Raw genomic sequence first — 20,939 nt, 5'->3', positions numbered from 1 at the left:
TAGTCACCCTCAGTGGTTACCCTCAGTGGTCACCCTCAGTGGTCACCCTCAGTGGCCACCCTCAGTGGCCACCCTCAGTGGTCACCCTCAGTGCTTGCACCTCATACTAACCTCTCGTTCTTCACTCATTGTAAAGCGCCTTTTAACATATCCATATGGGAAAGAGTGCTTTTTAAATATCATAATCATATAACAGCAGAAAAGCCAGCAGACGTACGATATTCTCTCCAGACTAATCATGACAACAATCATGACAACAGATAAATGTGTACTATTGGTGAGAGGTATACTTTAGAAGATCATAAGTCATTAATACTTACGATGGCTGTTGTCAAGTAAGCGGCCGTGTTGTATCGGCTATACAATCTTGATCCGGAGGCGAGTGATCGTTGTTGTATCTAATTAGCATTTTCATTGTAGGGTTTGTATTGGGTTTTCATAATATTCACGTTCACCGATTTCTAAAGCCAGGATTGGCTTAGACTCTCATGAATTATTCATAACTTTTACAATCTCTATTAAATTTCGTAAAAAGTCAGGAAGTCAGATAGCCGATACGGCATTGCCGCTCATATTGTAAACATTACATATTTTGAAAAGTTTCTCTTATCCAGTTTAAACCTAATGAATACAATATAAATTAAATGTATATCGGCTTTGTTTACTTTGTCTTGGATTTGGAATGCCGGATTGAGAAAGAAGAGAATTGACAAGAGCATTTCTCTTGGAGTTGTGCTTTGCGCGTTGCTTATGAATATTTTTATTCAAAATTATGATAATTTCCTAAACGAAAGACTACAAGGAGCGTTTACTTGATTCCCAAAAGTATCTCTAGAAAAAGAGTCGCATTGAAGAAGAAAACGAGAAAAAAATAAACAAAACTAAGTATTAAAAACCATAAAACCTTCGCCAAAGCAATGTCTCTCCCCTAGAATAATTTGACAGTACTAATAATTTGAAAGTGTTTGACCCTTGGCGAATAAACGCTCAAGAAGTAAGCAATATTACTGTTAGTTTTTAAAAAAGTAAATGCAAAAGTATGTAGCGTATACTTTAGCTTGAAACGTTCAATCTGAAAAGGAAATAGTATCTTGTTTGCTTACTTTCCTTTTCGGCAGCTTCCCTTCACCTTTACAAGCAAGCTCTCATCCATCTACACATCATACATCTCCCAATCCATCCATCCACCATCATTAGTAAAAGGTTGGATAATAATATAACTGGTTCAACATTGATTATTGTTTTGTATCATCTTTGTTTAATAGCACATTATTGAAGGGCGTCTTCTAAACGAAGGAAAGATGGTGGCCACAAAGATAAGAAATAAACAAGTGCACAAGGTAAAATTAGTTGTTTCCTCTCTTTTTCCAGCTTTTAGTTGGTTGTGTTTCAGTGTAAAAAGTCATTACACATATACCTGACACATGATCCATATGCGCACAATATAATGATGAGCTGGCATTGCAGTGCATCGTGGGAAAGTGTTTTGGAAAATATTTCCAAAATGGCGTCTAATTTGTCTCCTTAAAGGGTCAACCATGCACTTCAATGTCAACTTGAACCAGTATGTATTTTCCTTAATCTCGGATTTGCTAATGCTATTTGTAGTTATCATTCATCATTTTGGATCAAAGTTTTAAAATAGTGTCTTGCGATCCTTAGGTTTTTCTCCCTGCTTACGTCACCATTGTTGCTATGGTAATTTTGGCAGCGTGTCACTGCAAGGCTGCCAGTCTGATCGACCGTATTAGTATTCAACCCAATAAACGAGGCGGAGTACATCCGTGTGACAACGTTAAGAACAATACAGTGGTCCATACTCTCAGTGGCGATGTTGTATGCAGGCTGCCATCCAAAGAGAAACTTAAGCAGAAGCTCGATATTATCGGTGGTTACAATCGACACTACGTATCTAGTACCTTAGATGAAGCAAGAGTACACTTCAAGAACCTTTTTGAGGGCTATGGAGAAAAATTTACAAACACCAGTAATTGGAGGGCCTGGCATATCGACTCAGATGCAAGTTTGAACTACGAAAAAGAGATGGAGGGTATGGATGCAATGAATGCAATGGATGACAGTGAAACGATTGAAGTGCAGAAACGAGAATCAAGCAATAGTTCAAATATACAATGCTTGGCTGGTGGTAGAGAAACAGCTGAAGGTAACATAAATTTTTAATTCTTTAATTTTTTTCACAATAATAATCGTTAGACTCATATATGTCTTGTAGCAGACTTCCTTGAAGCACGTTTCTAGCTTCCGTTGCATGAGTTAGCTTCTTTAGTTATGTTAGTGACTTGGTCTTTCCATCAAAGATCTCGTGGACGCCTTGGATACATGAATTACAACATGGATTACAAATTGTAAATGGTTGAGTAATCTGAGATTCTTATTAGTGGTAATCCATGTATGTCGTGGGAATAATTAAATTAAATTAATTAATCAAATTTTTGCTAGTGCTTTGTCACTATTACATTGCAACATCTGTAAGTGTTTAATTTTCTGTCATTTCTCTGCGATGCGCACGAGAGGAGCTTCTCTTCCCACAAGAGGAGCTTGTTGAGATCTTGTTTGAGCTGGTAAGCATCTCGTTGAGACTCGATTCTTTGGTACGAGATGCAATCAATTTATATATTCAGTTATTTACTAGCTTTTCCCACGAGGGCAGGAACACCACAAAACCTTTTTTGCTAATTACAGTGGCCCCTGTAGTGTTTAGCAGGGGCACCAAAGGTGGTCGTCACCATCGTCTTCAGTGGGTCTTTGAGGTCCGCCTTTTGCAGGGTTATATATTGAAGACCGACAGGACCTACGTTTTGAAGTCCTTGTCCGAGAAGACTTGGAGGTCTAACCATTTGTAGGCGTAATTACAAAGGCAGCACCTTCTCCTCAGTTATTATAAGACCCTGAGTGTTGATCCGGCCAAAGCTTGAATCAAGACCTCCGGCACAACAGAATTTGATTGATTAAGGCATTTTGTCACCAATATCATTGCTATACATATAAGAAACATCAGGGGGCCCAACACCGTTCCTTATAGGAAACTCCTGAGGCGATTGTGACCATGTCAGACTCTTTACCATCTAGTACTACCTTTTGCTCTCTCTGGGTAAGCCAGTCTATTTTTAATACTCTGATGGGAATAAGGTTTGGCCCACATGCCTTCTTTTCATTGAGAATTTTAACAACTAGGTAATGTCAGCACTGCTAAATGATACCGCTGGCATTTCGGGAAAACTCAGATCTTCATAAAGCAAATACCTGTTTGAATTGAGCAATCACTTTTTGCGTTGTCGACAAATTAAAATGAAAGGAAGCGTAATTGTCTTTTTCCCCTCTTTAAGGAATCCACTTCTGTCCAGCCTGCCAAAGATACACTGAACTACCAGCCAACATTTATCCTCGATATATCAACGAGCTGACATGTGATGACTCCCAGAGTGGAAGCAGTTCTATTCCAGGCTGTTTTTTAGGCCAATCCTTTCAAATCGGGACGTGCCGTCAGATAAACATGACCATTGACCTTCTGTCCCATCAAAATGGGCAATTTACGCTGACGTTTGAGAATGCAACCGTCAAGATGTATGAAGCAGTGTATGATGCGTTTACACGGGAACTGAGGATCAGTTGTGAATGCCTAGGATTTCCCGGCAAGTAAAATATTTTTGTTGTTGTCGCTGTCGTTGCATTTAATATACGACCCTGTCCTGTCCTGTCCTGTCCTGTCCTGTCCTGTCCTGTCCTGTCCTGTCCTGTCCTGTCCTGTCCTGTCCTGTCCTGTCCTGTCCTGTCCTGTCCTGTCCTGTCCTGTCCTGTTTTGTTTTGTTTTGTTTTGTTTTGTTTTTAGTTTTTAGTTTTGTTTGTTTGTTGGTTTTTTTTTTGTTTGTTTGTTTGTTTGTTTGTTTGTTTGTTTTTTGTTTGTTTTTGTTTGTTTGTTCGTTTGTTTTGTTGTTTTCGTTTTTTTTGTTTTTTTTTTCTTGGCAGGAATAAAGCGGTGTCGGTGAATCAAATTGTGTAGTTTATCTAAAAATCAAATGATATAGCCAGAGAAGAAGAATCCGGGGGTTTTGTCTCACACATCAATTGGATTCATAATTAGCAATTTAATTTAATTCATCATCCCCGATTTTCCTGCGGAATAGTAAATCCTCACACGGCATATTTATGTAAATTTTTATTCAACTAGCAGAGGTAAACTTGAATATTCCCATTTAAAAGTTGTAGAATTAATTTAATTGAAAATGAAATCTTCCCACCCATCTTGACAGCATCTATCTTCTGGTCTTATTTCCAGAGTTAGTACAACCATGAAGTTACGTACTCAACAGCAGAGACAAACGTCGTCCGTCCTATGCCAGACCGTGTTATACAGTCAATTCAAACAACGTTGTCGTCGACCAACTCAAGACTACGCGACTGGACCGAAAGGAACTCTGGGTAGCAATCATTGAAGCCGAGTTGACTCCATGATTTTATTTGACTAGTTATGCCTGGTTTACAGCACGAACCTTCGTAGGCGAGCGGGAAGTGGTGAAGGAGACGATTTTTTAATGCCTTCATATTCTCGAAATTGTGAATCATAACTTCTTTATTTTTCTTTCCCTAAACCCAAAGACATGCATTTGATGAACTGTTTCTCGCCATTATTATCTTATTACTAGCGGGAGCAATTAATTCAGAACGAATATTTAAACGCTTCAGGGATTTTTACCCATATACCATTCGGTCCAGTCGAGTAGGCTTGAACCGGTCGACGACAACGTTTTTTGAATTGACTGTATTGCAGTAGATCCTTCTCCACTAAAGGATAATTATTTAAACGTTTCCAAACTACAAATGTTAAACAATAAAGTGATATACTGTTATTAATTAAATGTAGCATTACTTCAACAACAGTGAAAAGTATTGTTATCTTTTGTCGAATTGATGCTTTTAACGGCGGCCATGTTGGAGGAACTTAACAAAAGAATAGTCAATGAACTCTTTTGTTATATCCTCCAACATGGCCCCTGTGCCTTTTGTTTTTTATTTCTCTTTGGGATGGTTGAAAACCATCAATTAATACTCCTAGTGAAAAACAAAATATAGCAATTACTAAAATCAATAATAAAATAAGACCCTAGGGGAAGGGTACACTAGGATATCTGGGTATCCTAAGGGAAAAACTTGACCGGAATCTCTAAGAATCTAAAGGCAAATTGAAAATAAAACCTGTGAAAAACAATACGCCAGATACATCAAATTCCCAACCGTTTCCGTGCGTGTCAGAGTGGGGAAAAAAGGGATTTTGCTGTAGGATATGGTATTGTCGCTCCATGTAAATGAATCCGGAATCCGGAATCCACGAAATTTTAGACTTTGGAATCCGGAATCCAGTTTATAATGGAATCCGGAATCCACCCTTTTGGAATCCGGAATCCGCTACTTTGAAATTCAAAGTATACACTCAAATGCTATCGCCTTGACCTAGACTGAACCGATGTAGCCCCTCCATCCCCCACTGTGTAATATCTCCACCAAGAATATCTGTCATCAGATGCAGATTTAATTGATAGACGATTCTACTTATACTGGCAAGTATATCAAATATAATTTTCAGAGAAAGTATCTGAAAATTAACGATATGGAATCCGAAATCCGCAATACAAAAGTTTTGGAATCCGGAATCCAGACACTTGGAATCCGTAACCCAGAGTCTCGGGATCCGGAATCCAGCACTTGGAATCCGGAATCCACCATAAGTCCGGATTACCTTACATGGGGCGAGTCTTGGGGTCAGCTACTCTCTTCCCTGTTGCCCTCGGTCTAGAATATCTTCTTGCGTAATTTTTACACCAAAGGGCAGAAGGCCTTCATTGCCTTCAGGTCCGAAGTCCATATGACGCCTCAGTTATGCGGATGTCTCGGCGGTTTTGCACATTGGAATATACCCATGACAATAGGCCGCGGTCACGTCTTTTCTTATGAAAAACAAAATCCACTGTTTTTCCTCCCAGAGTAATTCCTCTCGGGACTCAGCGTTGGGGGTCTATACATGCCTTTGAATTCTATTAACACTAAGACTATCAAGAAGTATTTTTGTTTTGTTTTGGGGTTTTTTTGTTTTGTTTTGTTTTGTTGTTTTTTTTTTGTTTTTTTTGGTTTTGTTTTCCTTTCCTTTTCTTCGTTTGAAAATTGAGTTCAGACCTTACTCCACTTGTTTTATTGGTATTTTCTCTATATATTGCTATACTTTCTGTTAGATATGTTATGGAGCTCCTGATTGTTTATTCAAAAGTGTTGCCCAGTATCCGAGCGACAAGGAAGTGATCAAACGCTAAATCAATTACATCCCAAAGAACCTCGTGTTTCCATGCCTTTATTACTACTTTATTACAAATGAGAAGAATGAAAAGCTATTAAATATTAATTTTTTTCTGCGCTTTTTAAAACGAATTCTAGTCGATCTAAGTTTAAGTATTCTAAATTTGTAGAAAAACGACAAGCGTTTCGTTTCTACTTATTAAATTCCAATGAAATAGAGGTATGCACCATACGTGACGGCAGTCATGTTAGATGGCAGAAACTATACACTTTTTCAGTACATGAGAAAGAATTCAATTCCCGAGAGCAAAGGGATTTTATTGTTATGCCCTCTAACCACATGCAGTCCAAGCTCTATTAAGGGCGCCGGCACGTGACGGCGAAAGCCTCTATAGGACGTTTTCATGACCTCTACTACCAGAATCTCTTGCAAACTCTCTTTTGTTCAGTTGATTAACACCGATTGTCTTACTATTCTCATGAAGGAACACGAATTTTGATAAGAAAAAAAATTCGCGAATTTTTATGGTAGTGGAAGTCAAATGACGCCATCATGCAAGCGTCCTATTTGACGCGTTTTTTGTTTTTTTTGTGTTTATTTATTTATTTATTTTTTTTTTCCTTCTTGCTAACCAATACAATTGATTGTCTTCGAGGCAATTCTTCATTTTCACGTTACGTCATCAGGTGGACTATAACCAAAGACTTCTGATTATGTGCTTCTGTACCTGTCCACCAGCATGTCCGCCATGTCTTTGTTTCTTGATCCTCTTGGAATCTTGGGATTTTTTTTGAATATTCATGTGTTCCTTTAATTATGGGCTGTAAGGGGAAGGGGGGACGAGGGGGGAGGGGGGCGGCGAGGGATGCACAGTTCATAGAAAAAACGGAAAATTACGTTTCACGTACGTAAATGTAAGTTACACTACCTGAAAGTCGTCTCTCTAACAACGGTTTCTGGAAAATGCTCGGCGTTTTTGAAAACTTTGTTTTCATCAAAATTCCACTTTCATTATAATAAAATTAGATAAAGTTTTTTTATAGTTCATTCTATACAACGTCTTTAAAAAATGCACTGGAAATTTGCTCAAACAAGTTTAACATTTTCTTTGAGTTTACAAAACCAAAGTAAGCTTAAGCTTATTTGAAACATGAACTGAGGTTATTATGATTGTTTTCAAAATATACTGGGCTAAAATTTATCATTCTAATTAGGAACACAAATCGTCAATAACTGAATAAGAGTAACTGATTCTACGATTTCTTTGTCATTCAAACAATTTGAGAGCTTTAATAAAACCAGATTTTCTTCGACGGAAGCGTAAGTTTGAAAGAAAACAAAAAAATGAATGAGAAGCTTTGAAAAATTACGGCTCACTGAACATGGATATGTTTTCGTCATTTTTTTTTTTTTTTTTTTTTTTTTTGACTGTTTGAAGCAGGCCGCCATATGCCAATGGCTGATGTCATGAAGACACACTTTCGCCTCATTTAAAAAAGATACTGCCCACTCTCCTGTCCACAAATGCATTCAAATTCAAGCGTGGATGAAATATTCCTGAAATATGGAAATACTTCAAAAAAAGATGAGCCTAGAAAACTGGTTAAAGCCGACGCCGTTAACGAAAGAAACAACTGGCTTCCTCACCAAATCAATTCAGATAAGTTCAAACTTGACGTTGTATTAGCACATATACACATATTACATTTTCTTCTTTTTCCAAAAATTTGATATGACTTATGAAATATTGTAAATAAATTGTAAATTTATAAGTGTGTGATTGTAATGTATTAATAATTAGTAGCATTAAGTTTTAAATATTTGTCACAGATATATAGACGCTAATAATGTAAATAAACTAAAACTAAAACTTAGCTTACTGATATAACAAATTTACATTAATTCATCTTCTTTTTGAAGAATTTACCATCGCCAATTATTCCGGCCATGCGCCGCTCGCCAAGTCAGCGGATATCATGTATAAAATAAAAACCACAGGAAGCCCAAGCTCTCTCAGGCCCAGACTTAGAGAAACAAAACCTTTTGCTACGGTATTCCTGTGCTTTAATAGGTATCCTATTACAAACGATGGCAAACGAGAGCTGAGGATTCAAGCTTTATTTTGGTACCAAACATGCCGTATTTTGCGAATAATTTTGAAGGTTTTTGCTTCACAAAGTGCCTATTCTTGAAGAAGGATCTCACAAATATTCGTCTCAAATCGGAGCTTTTTGAAAGTAAAAAACGAAAAGTATAAATTCGTTCAATCGACCACAGATTCGACATCAGTAATTTAGAATGAGTGTATTTTAAGGATCGACCCCGGCAAATGAGGTAACTAGTTCTGATTTTGAGGAATCTTGTTTATAATATTTGACCTTTTGTGTTTTTCTTGCAATTTAACAAAGCAGATATGGCAAGAAGGCTGTTAAAATCTAACTATCGAGACGAAAAGGTTTTTCCAAACAAATTAAAGTATGTTTGGTAAAAATCAAATGCTTTAATGTTATATATTGTTCTTCTTCCCCGGCAAGTGCAAAACTGTTTACACAGAAATTTATAAATCGAAAACTATCTTGACTCTCTATACATTTCTTTGTAAAATCTGACTTGACTCGCTTAACACTTTCAAGCAACACCGCTGCATTTGTACGCGGGCGCATGACCGGAATAGTTGGCGATGTGAATTAGCCGCTATTCACCACCCTTTAGTTCGTAGTTTCACCTAGTTTTAGTTTTAGTTTTTCTAGTTTTTTTGGTCGTACAAATCGCTCAACAAGTAACGTGTAGAGCCTTGATCAAAAGAGTTGTAGCTTGTAATGATAATAAGTTTTACATTACATGCCAGTGACTTTCAGTTATCTCAAGAGAATATTCATATTCTCTTGGTTATCTTTAATAATTTATTAAGGTTTCCCGAAAAGTTTCATCCAGAAATACTTTTTTATAACGAAGATTTGAATGTTTTAAAAGATCATAAGTATGTACACTCAGTGAACCATTTCATTTTTCGGTCCGTACCATAAGTTATGGACCACAAATTAACCAATCATAGCGCGTGAAATTACCTTGCCATTTATTAACGAGGAATAAGTTATTATTGATTTTCACGTGACGTCGTCAAAAAAGAACAAAAAAAATCCAATTTATTCACTTCACAAAACTGTTTGTCGAATAATTTGTTTCACTTTGTTACGAGAGATATACCGCGAAGCATAGAGTGGACTCTCGCGCTGTTAGCTTTGGGATATAATAATGCCCAAAAAGGTAGTTTTAGATCCTGTGTGTACCCCTTAGGAACACTCTTCCGCCTCAGATTCAGGGTAGTTTGAAGTTTTGTGACTGTAAATCGAACCAATAACGTGTAGGAAGATGCTTTTTATATATGAATATCTAAAGAAAACGTGTCATTGTTTATAAACTACGAAATATATATAGCAAGCCAAATGCATGAAAACTGACCATTTACCAATACAACTCACATACGGTCTTGTATTTCTCTACCAAAAAGCGAGGAAGGTAGCAACAGCATTTTTAGTCGATTTTTTCGTATTTTACGAATCCTTTTCTCAGTGAGAGTCTGTAATTTATAAACGCTTGGATTGGGTTTTAAAAAAGCGATAATTTAACGCCTTATTTTCTGGACTGACTCTAGGCGGTACATCAGCTTTGAACCTTTAATCAGAAGTGTCCCAAAGGGGTACACACGATCTAAAGATAACTTTTCGGGAATTGCCATACATTTATCCCAAAATTAGCGCCAGAAAAAATTGTTCTCAATATAATCTTGTATTATCGATTCTTTTTTCTTCTTCATTCATTATTTTGTTGATGGTTTTTACAAAGCTATTTGGGACTTACGTGGCTTCATATAGTTTCGGGCTTTAGAGTAATAGAACTAGTATTTATTTCATAGCAAATACAGATCTATATCTTGATGTCTGATACACTCACCATATTTAAAGACTATGAGTTTAGGAATCATTTCTCGTTAAAATGATCCGTGAATAGTTACCATAGCAGCGACACGTCAGCCACAATACGGGCCCTTATTGCCATTAAAAAATTAAAATGTCGAGTTTCCCTTTGTCAATCTTTTTTAGATTGTGTAATACGAAAGTTTGTTTTGTTACCTATTATATAACAGCGTTTTATTAAAATCGTGACTACAGAAACCAAGACATTAAAGAAATATCGATTTTTCAAAACGTTTTCTGAGTACAAACATTTTTTATATTGCGTCAGTTGCCTAATCATTCTATGAAGAAAAAACTGTAGAAATTTAAAGATATTTGACCACGTAGTTTTCGAGTTTTTATTTTTATTTTCTAATAACGCATGCAACCGACTTTTCGTGGCGTCATCAAAATGAAAATTCTTCAAGTTCTGGTACTGCGCATGCTCGTGCACAATCGAACAAAAACTATATAGCCCCGTTTACACTGGCGATTTTTGCGGCGATTTTTGTGGCAATTTCCAGAAATATGAAATATTTTGTCTCATCCTTCAAACGAGATATTCGTCTAGGAAAATCTTGGTGTCATGAATAAAACTTTACAAGTAAATTCTTTACCATTATTTATTAATATGGACAAAATCGCAAAAAAAATCGCCGCAAAAATCGCCGCAAAAATCGCTAGTGTAAACGGGGCTTATGGAGCCACCTTAAGGTTACTGGAGACCTTTCTGGGTATGTTTTGTTTAAGACTCTACTCAACACTTTAAACAAAACCACATAAAACGATATATCGTTTTAAAGGCCATATGATAAAGATTTCGAAAATGATATTATTTGAAAGCGATTGTTCTTTAATTTGAAACAATGCCGGAGCTTTAAACACAAATCGGGCACGTTCAGTAGAGATGAATTAATGAATATGGAGTTAGCGCGTATAGCCAAAGGAATTTCACTATGTGAATAAGAAAAAGGGTTATACAAAAAGGGTGTTAAACGTGTTGGTAAAGAGAAAGTTTAAGAGAACCACCCCTGAAGGTTACCAGTGGCCTTTAACGTCTTCTTATCTGCTCTTTGCTTTTCTCTGATTATATTGCTTCTCTCATTTCATTTATTGCTCTTTTCTTTACAATTTTCAATTAACATTAATTGCATTATTAATTTTGTCGCCGGTAAATCGAATAGGCTTTGGGAGAAACCGAGTTTCTCGACTGATTGAATTAAATTACAAACAGACCCCATGTTAAAAAACAGCACATAAGAATGAGTACAAATTAAAAATTCCGCAAGCTTGGGCAAAATTGAAGCAAAATTAGAATATTTTTCAAGGTTGCTACTGGTATACAGAGAATGTCAGTGTGTTAGTGGTTGAACGTTTGGAAGGAATCCATACATTTCATTGTAGTTTTGGCAAGGTGTGAGTGCTTGTAACAATGTTTCTAATAGACCAAACATCCTGAAACTTGGTCAGTTAACTTCTTCGTACAAATAGTAGTGACGAAGCTCTAGAGAAACTTAATTGTGTGACACTTAAACACAGACGCGACGGCCATGTTCTTAACTTGGTAAAGAAATGCTTAAAAAAAGCACTGTCCGCAATTTTTAATGAATTATTTTAATTATAATAGAGATATATTATCCAGAAACACAAGGCAGAGTGACCAACTTAGGCTGTAAAACTTGAAGGAACTAAAAAGGCCTTTTTTTTCTCATGGCTGCATAGTTTTTAGTAGATATGTAGATTTATTATATATTCATTACTTGCGTTTGAGCGATTTTAATTAGCCCGTGGAAGAGACCTTATGGATAGTGGTGGACAATGTGTTCTGTTCATGTTTGTTCCCTCTGGCTATACGCCTTTTCATGGGTTGAATAGAGTCACTCTGCTTTCATAGTATTTATCTTAGCATAATTTCATTATATATAAATAGAATCACTTTACCTTCATAGTACTTATCTGAGCATAATTAATTTCATTGTATATTTATTATTATTATTATATTTTTTTAATTGTTTTATTTTAGGGCCTCTATTCATAACAGTTTTTTACAGTTTTGTAAATACTGAGGGAGATACCCTGTTTAAATAAAGGAATCTATCTATACATCTATCTTTTATGTCGCTCTTATCGTGTGATTATAGGATGTGTTTTCGGAATCTTTATTCGATAAGTTTCTCGAACTCGGACCCAGGCCTTTGCTCGTTGCAATAACGGCAAATCAGTTTTGTGTGTTGTCGTTAACAAGAGATTCTATTGACATAACTAGTGCCAAGGTACCGCTTATTGCCTCGGCATGACAGATAAACTAATTGGTCAGTCTCGACCATAATAACAAACTATTCCCAGACACCGACCAATTTAATGTTTTGTTTGGTTAAATAGTTTTTTACCCGACCAATGGACAGGTAAACAATGGGATAAATGATTACTAAGCTACGAAATAATAATAAAACTAATGAATATTATGATATATTGATACTACACTTCATTTTTTTCTTCATATTAAGACTGCCAGCCAGAATTGTAAGATTTAGTTGTCGAAACACAGAGTAAAAGACAACAAGGTAAGAGTATTTCTTTCTTCTAATTCCTTCAAATTTGAAACTGTTTCTTTTATCTTTTCTTTCTTTCTCTCCTTTTAAACATGAAGTTTCATAATTGTTCAGCGATAGAAAGGATGTCTATATATTTTTTAAATATTATGTGAAAGCCGTTATACAGAAATACACATCTAGATCATTTCAGGGTCTAAGTCATCTCAGGATCATTTGTACTGAGCCTTGGACACTTTGATTCACAAATCAGAACCTTTATTACCATTCATTATATAATGCGAAAATCGACATTATAAAATTTATAATCCTTCTCTTTTATTTCTTCAGTTTTTAACTACAAAATGCTATAGCATATTAACTTTTGACAAATTATAAAACGTAGAAAGAACGTATTTACGAAGCGTAAAACAATAAAGGGTAGTGGTTAATAAAATAATCTGGATAAATCATTTTTCAAATGCTAAAAACAAACAAAAAGCTGAGTAAAACAATAAAAACTAACTGCGGGGGAATGTATAATTTCTACAAAAAAAATTATGTATATATATATATATATATATATATATATATATAAGCTACAGGAGGTATATATCATTCTCAAAGGTATACAACAGCACTAAACAAAACAATAAATTCAATATAATCTTAGAAAGAAAAGCAGTCTTTTCTTGAGTTTTATGAAAATATCAATATAATATATTCTTTCCTACCCAATTATTTTAGACTATATATTAAGAGAGTGGAAATATGGTTTTTCTTTTTTCGCCTAGTTATTAATACTTCTGGATTTTTCCAGATGGCAATAAAATATAAAATTAAAAAGAAAATGAGAAATACATATTTATAAGTCATTACTATATCTATCTATAAGCCATTTCTATATCTATTAACAATAAAAATAATTGCTTTTTAAAAAATTTTAAATATATATAACAAATTATATAAAATAGTTAAATTATTGATATACAGTTATATAAAATAAATTGGAAATTTTGAGATAATAAAAAAAAAGGTAAGACAAATATATATTTTAAAAAGTACCTAAAACTAATAGTATATAATAATAGGAATTAAAACTCTAATTGATGCTGGCAATGAAATTATTTAAACTAAAATCATCATTAAATATAATATAATTTGTATTTCTGAAAGGGGTTCTAGATCCTCTTATACACAACATTGTAGATTTAAGAATTTCAAATCTTAATCGAGTGCGAACCCATGACATAGTCGCAGAAAATTGTCAGCTATTTTTTCTTTTGTTATCTCCACCTATATTAGTAAATATAATTTTCTATGAAATTAATTTTTTTTCTGAGTTTTTGTTATGAAAACCTCTCACAGAGTTAAAATAATAATATGTCTCTGCTATTCACCCTTTTGTTGAATTGTTTGTCTTAACTATTAGAGATGTTTCCAGAAAAAAAGACTACTTGAGATTAAACAAAATTAAGATTTCATCATTCAACATAGAATGATCTGTTTCGGGAAGTTCAAAGACAAACACGTAAAGCTTTGTTTTGTATGTTGCCTAGCGTTTTACTAGTCTTGAATTTGCCCCAGGGGTTTTCGACTGTAGGATGCTTTGAGTACTACGTGGCAGACGTTATCTTGCCACTCTTGATACCTTAGATAGTCCGGCGCGATATGGAAACAACTTGCCTAAATCTCCTTGTATAGTCTCGTGTTCTGTCTTTCTACAAGACTTTCAAGGAGTTGTTTTATCAGTCTTAGTATCTAATTAAATAAGAAGCGAAGGCGTAATTCTAGTTATGGAGATGAATTAATAACAACAGAAGCGTGTGTATAGACTGAAGGTGGTTCTATAGGGCGGCACGCGTGGCCTGAGCATACGCTATAAATCAACTTAAATAATTTTTTTGATGACGTCATAACCGCAGCAGGTCTCCAAGGCAGCAGCCTCTGGTTGATAATTGTTTTTGATGTCGGTTTACAAAAATTTTCTTGATAAGATGAGTTCGACTTTTCGATAAATGCATAATAACAGAATTGACGCAGCATTAAAATGTAATTACTGTTGGCAAAGTATTTGGCCATCTTAAAACGTTATTTCATGAATAGAACATTTTCGAACTAGTGTCCAAATATTAACAACTTCGACAACTTCGACAATATAAACATTTGACATTCGACGGACCTTCATTGGAATGCATGAATATTCAAAGTAATCAGTTCCATACCAAATCGAGAGTAACGAAAGAAAAATAAAATAAAATAAAATACTGTATAGATTTATGAATAAAAAGGAAATAGCATAAGATAAATTGATATAAAAATAAAAGGAAAACAACAAAGAACAAAGAAAAGTAAAATAAATAAATGCAAAGGCAGAGAAAACTCACTTTAATTAGAGCTTTTAAGCTAGGGACTATATTTAAAAATGTAGACCCTACTTCACAATACGAAAGAAATCACATTTTTTCTCGATGGAATTTGTTTTGTATCTCCAAGTTAGCATCACATTCAAGCAGTTTTAAGAAGAGTACATAAGTAGTCTGTATTTAGTTTTGAAATCTTATTCTAAAGAACAAAATCTATGTCAAGAACCAAAATTAGCAGCTTCATATCACGTACACCTAATTAAAAAAACTTAGGCCTTAGGCGATAGGTTATTCCGACATGTAAATGCGGTTTCGTTGAATACAAAGAACATCAAAATCAGTCTCAGCACTAAGGTCCATACTCGTGCCGAGAAGAAGAAGAAGAAACACAAGTCATTCCAGCTATTCTTGGATCTTGGAATGACATATATCCTATAGCTTTTCACCTATTGCCAATCGCCTTTGGCGATGACGTTTTTTTGAATTAGGTTAATACTTAAATGGATTTTGGCTCGTTGCAAATGGTCAACAAAAAGTTGGTATCGTTCATTGAATTTTCACGTAGAAACGTTTAAGTTCAGTCAACTATTTGACGCATATGGTTCTTAAAAACTAAATTAAAAAACTGCAATAATTATTACGTTCATTTATAATTCCATGTCCCACCAAAACCGATCGATTAAAATTAAAAAGTGAACTAACTTTGTTCTTAGAGGATAACATTTGACGGTTAACGTGGGTCCTCTTTTAACGCTAGTTGATAAGGGACGTGACCGGTGTGCCATGAGCTTAATCATCCGAACAACGTGAAGATGTTACTAACTGAACTAACCGTGCGACGCTCGTAATATTATAGAGAGCTCATTTTCGCCATGAAACCAAGTCAAGGAAATTTAACAAATAGTCATGAGAGGACGCACTGGGGTCCGTACTGTAAATATTCCACATACATTTACAGTAAAATTTTACCCGCATTCCTTGAATACCAAAATGGGGATTAAGATTAACTCCAGCAGTGTTCTATGATGAAGGTGTTTTTTATAATCCCTCTCTTCCATTGTTTAAGTCTGTGCCTGACATTTGAGATCAAACAACGCTAGTGCTGGTGTGGCGGGAATTCGGCGGGTAAAGTGGCTACAATGCAATCATTTTACCCTTGTATTACAAAGAAAAGTTGCTTGATGTCGATCAAAATTATACATTCCTCCTCTAAATACCAACCAGGAATTACTTGGGTCTCAAGTAATTATTTGGCCGAAGCCATTTTACCAATTTTATGCCGGACTTCGCATAGACCACAACCAAGTTGCAGATGACAGAGATACAATAATTTATTCAAAGCACCAGCTAGCGAATGAAGTGATCGTTTCTTCTTCTGGTCTGTATGTTTCTTTGTTACATATATATTGAATTATTACAAGGTGATAGAGCGTGCGTTGATCAAAATTATGACAACTTTCTAACTAGTACACGGCATCCAGAATTATAATAACGACCTTCTAACTAGTACACGGCATCCAGGCGTCTCGCCGGAGCGTGCTGAAACCTAGAATTATAATAACAACTTTCTAACTAGTACACGGTATTCAGGCACTTTCCGAACTTATATGGACGCAAAAAAACTTTCAAATCCTTTGATGTTGTTGTTTAGCGAGTCTCTTGATGTTGTGTTTTATTTACGACGAAAGTGAAAACAAATTGAGGTTGGGAGTTGCTCAAAACGTAAACGCTACAGAAAAAAGGCGATGACAATTAGAGGTTCCGGCTTCATTTTTACTTAGGACACCTTACACGTTTTAATCCTTAGGTGTCATACTTACAGTAAGGACCCGAGTGCGTCCCCTCATGAAGGAACGTTAAACCACAGGATACCATTTTAAAGCACATATACTGCTTGCTTGCTTGCTTGCTTGCTTGCTTGCTTGCTTGCTTGCTTGCTTGCTTGCTTGCTTGCTTGCTTGCTTGCTTGCTTGCTTGCTCACCTTGCTCGCTTGCTTACTTGCTTCCTACGTTCAATGACCTACCTATTAATATTTTGTATATAGATCATATACTTTTAGATAAACACAGCCCACCAGCCTCTCAACAATTACCAATACGTAACAGCATGCTTTTGAAGGTAATGTATCGAAAAGGAGTATGCGTGGAAATCACTATTAATTTTTTTGATCTTAATTAGTTGTTTAATTGCACTTGATAATAACATATTAGTAGTGAGTACCAACATATTTACTTCTATTTTCACAAACGCCATGCGAACTCTGTCGGTACCTTTCATATTTTTGACTGGCAGCTGCGAAAAACCAAATTTCAGATTGCAGCTCGCTTTTATGAAAATAGAAATAATGTACGTCATCTGGCTTTCCAAAAGGAAAACCAAGGACGTTATGACTCAGATTCTCGCCTTTATGTTATTAATCACTAACTTTAATTTATTAAGCACTTATGGTATTTTAAACCGTTGTAGTCCCTTAACTAATTTGAATAATTGACTGCATTACAGACTGGGGTACTAGTTGTTTGTCTTCTTCTCATTCCCATTGTCATGTCATGGGCGGATGGCCAGGAAATGATACCAGAGCAAGAAGAAGAAACACGCCATTATGGTCATGTACCACCACCACCACCAGAAAAACCATGCAGCACGATTTGCAAGGGAACGACATCTAATAGGACTATAAATACCCGACATGGAAAGGTATTTTGTCTCGTACCAACTATAGACGAAATGATTGAACACCTCAATAAAATTGGAGGTTACAATCGTCATTATGTTGCGATTACGCTGGAAGAAGCAGAGGCCAATTTTGTGAACCTACTTCCAAAAGAGAAAAAACCAACATCGACGTTACCGAAATACAGAATCTCCTACAAACACTCACACAAGTGGCGTGGGCGTGGGCGTGGGTTTTGGCGTGGGCGTGGGCGCGGTCATGGTCATGGACTAAAGTTGAATAACATCAAAAACCCAAGAAGCAGCAGCGACGTCAGTGCTAACGATATTGGTTTAAATGAAATGAAGAAAAGACAAGCCGATTCAAGCGTCAGCTGCCTAACACCAACATGCCTAAGCGCAGGTTCCTCGACCGTGGATGGTTATCTAACCTGTCCTGCATGCCAACGTTGTAGGAAGCTTGAAAATTTTCTCTTCCCAGAATACGTAAACGAAGTTACGTGTGACGACTCGCCTTCGGGATATTCCAGTACCATTAACTGCACTCCAAAGGTTGGTGAATGTAAGCAAAACGTGATGACCATCGATGTGCTCTCAAGGGAAAAAGATAAATACCAACTGATCAAGCAGAAAGGTTCGAATTTTCACTTTATGCAAGTTTGGGAGAAAAAGACCATACGAATTAAATCATGTTGTGAATGTTTTGCAAGCCGTATATATAAAAAATAACAAAAGGTTTTTCTCTAATCCATGCTTCCAAGTTAAGTGCAATAGGTAGTTTGCTCTCTCGAAATGAGAACTAGATATGATTTATCTTTATTTGCACTGTTATAAAAAGGTTAATCGCAACGGAAACTGAATTTCAAATAAACAAGTCGTAAAATTATTTTCTATGTCGTATTTCGTTTTTTCCCTCTATCCATCCATGCATCCATCCATGCATCCATCCATGCATCCATCCATGCATCCATCCATCCATGCATCCATCCATGCATGCATGCATGCATGCATGCATCCATCCACCCACCCACCCACCCACCCACCCACCCAACCATCCATCCATCCATCCATCCATGCATGCATGCATCCATCCATCCATCCATCCATCCATCCATCCATCCATCCATCCATCCATCCATCCATCCATCCATCCATCCATCCATCCATCCATCCAAAAATCATGGAATTAAAGGGGGCTAATCGCATACGATACAAATAGGTAGGAAGAATCCGATTCCCAAGAGGTGAGAGGCCAGTGCACAAACTATAAACACGCTTGATTATAGGTTGCTATCAATAGACGTAACTTCCGGTAATAGCTCTTTTTTGGTTTCATGTCGTAGAAATAGTCAAATACAATAGTTTGAGGACTTATTTTGATATGCATGTTTTGACTTAGCATCCGCTAGTTGCCCCTCAGTCAACCGCTTGTTTGCCCCCCAGTCAACTCCAAAAAGACACGTGATTGATAGTAAGCAATTTAATTCATGCTTGATTTCCTATTATCTACAGTGGCCCACAACTGTCACGAAAAAAGAAAAAAAAATTCACGGCAAAACAAAGAAAACTCACGGCAAGAACTCACGGAAGTGCAAAGAAAGCTATCACCAGTCTTTTGCAAATCTCAGCCATCAATCTTTACTGCCTTTACGGATGACTTGCCCCCAGTGCGGATGTGATATGAAGTATGAGGACAAATTTTGTTCTAGTTGCGGAAAAGGTAAAACAGTACACCAGGATCGGAGAGGAGACAATGACCAACACACGTGTCTCTTGAAAAGTAAGACTGATGATAGCTTTCTTTGCACTTCCGCCGACCACTTTCTCTTTCTTTCTTTTGCCGAGAGTTTTCTTTGCTTTGCCGTGAATTATTTTCTTTTGCCGTGAATTATTTTCTTTTTTCTACCTAAGAGACCTTTGCGCGCATCTGTTATGGGGTTCGCATCCATAGTCCAATCAATTATCTTTTACCAGTTGTCAATCAATGTCAGTATGTTGTCAAGTGTTTATGAGAGGGCGGAGCTAGCAGATCACGTGGCAGAGGTATATATAAAGCAACTATGAGATAGGCCTTGAGCAAATATTATCCCGTATTTACGTTATAAATGAAGCATTTTGATTTTAAAGCCAGCTATAGAATTTTCGTGCAAATGTGCACGTTTATGAAGCATTCTCCAACAAAAACCTAATTACGTATGCCAAAATTCAGGACCGGAATTTCAGTTCCAGATTGAGTTATTTTTCAGTACTACCAAGAGAAAATGAACTAAGAGAAGGAATCCTCGTGCCCCATCATGTGCACACTTTGATACTATACTTAGAGTCACTGATGATATTTTTAACTCGTTACCATGCCCGCGCGATAATCATGCTTTCCTTTAATACCTCGTTTTAGGACACGAAAAGCGCTATATTTCGCTACGTCCACGACAAAAACAGGCTGTGTTTACTGCAAGACTGGAAGCCGCCTACCCTCAAGAAATCAACCAATCAGGTTCTTCGCTCAAAATATCTCCAAGCTAAAAATAGCATCAAACTGTGCACATTATGGTTACAAGGCTATATAGGGGGTTCCTTCTCTTAATTCATATTCTCTTGGTACTACTTTATCAGTATTTTTGAAAGCTCAACCAACTAAATACTCCATGCATGTTGAAACCAGGTCCTCCAATCCCCCTTTCCAGGTATCCCAGTCAACGCTGCCTACAGCATCTAGTTACAGTTAACGGGCACATTCGGCCAAAAAATTTGTAGTTAACGGATAGACAATTGGGTAACCCCCTTGGCGCCCTCAAACTTGAAACTCGAGATAATCGTTTTCAAGAATTCGACACCGCTATAATAAGAAATTATTCTTCAACTTATATTCATAAAATATACTTACTTAAAATATTTCTTTATCCTCCTCACTCAGCAAATAAGAAAAAATATGATTTTTTAAAGGTAGTGTGTCTTCACTAGCACTAAAACAATCCAAATAGAATCTAATAAAGAAATATATACATTTTAGCAATTCTGATTCTTTTTCTTGTTATATGTTTGTCATATTTGATTTGGTTACCTGTCAATATGAGACCTACCGCTGTGAAACCAAGCAGTTGAATG

The 20,939-nt window shown here is 36.1% G+C and overlaps 2 protein-coding genes and 1 long non-coding RNA gene across 4 annotated transcripts in view; 2 read left to right on the top strand and 1 right to left on the bottom strand.

Moving 5' to 3' along the window:
• LOC116286905 (uncharacterized) overlaps positions 1 to 4,905 on the top strand; it is a 30,779-nt gene extending 25,874 nt beyond the window's left edge. For both annotated transcript variants that reach the window (XM_031693509.2, XM_031693501.2), the window contains 4 exons: positions 1,266 to 1,340; positions 1,663 to 2,164; positions 3,348 to 3,653; positions 4,298 to 4,905. In XM_031693509.2, the coding sequence (XP_031549369.2) occupies positions 1,302 to 1,340; positions 1,663 to 2,164; positions 3,348 to 3,653; positions 4,298 to 4,314 (864 nt within the window). In that variant the 5' untranslated portion in view covers positions 1,266 to 1,301 and the 3' untranslated portion in view covers positions 4,315 to 4,905. The remainder of the gene's footprint in view (positions 1 to 1,265; positions 1,341 to 1,662; positions 2,165 to 3,347; positions 3,654 to 4,297) is intronic.
• Positions 4,906 to 8,484: 3,579 nt separating this feature from the next.
• On the top strand, positions 8,485 to 18,720 carry LOC116286868 (uncharacterized). Its single transcript, XM_031693455.2, has 4 exons — positions 8,485 to 8,641; positions 12,771 to 12,827; positions 17,206 to 17,279; positions 17,664 to 18,720. The coding sequence occupies exons 3-4, from the start codon at positions 17,268 to 17,270 to the stop codon at positions 18,561 to 18,563; spliced, it is 912 nt and encodes a 303-aa protein (XP_031549315.2). The 5' UTR covers positions 8,485 to 8,641; positions 12,771 to 12,827; positions 17,206 to 17,267; the 3' UTR covers positions 18,564 to 18,720.
• LOC148911982 (uncharacterized) lies at positions 16,474 to 20,811 on the bottom strand. Its single transcript, XR_016119480.1, has 2 exons — positions 20,719 to 20,811; positions 16,474 to 17,166 (listed from the first exon to the last, which is right to left on the bottom strand). It is a non-coding gene; the product is annotated as an uncharacterized LOC148911982 (long non-coding RNA).
• Positions 20,812 to 20,939: the final 128 nt, after the last annotated feature.

The sequence above is a fragment of the Actinia tenebrosa genome, unplaced genomic scaffold, assembly GCF_029948245.1.
Source record: "Actinia tenebrosa isolate PJP-AT-01 unplaced genomic scaffold, QUT_ActTen_1.0 PGA_scaffold12__29_contigs__length_12842862, whole genome shotgun sequence".
Lineage (NCBI taxonomy): Eukaryota > Metazoa > Cnidaria > Anthozoa > Actiniaria > Actiniidae > Actinia > Actinia tenebrosa.
The sequence above is the reverse complement of the archived record's forward strand: the minus strand, read 5'-3'. Positions and strand labels throughout refer to the sequence as shown.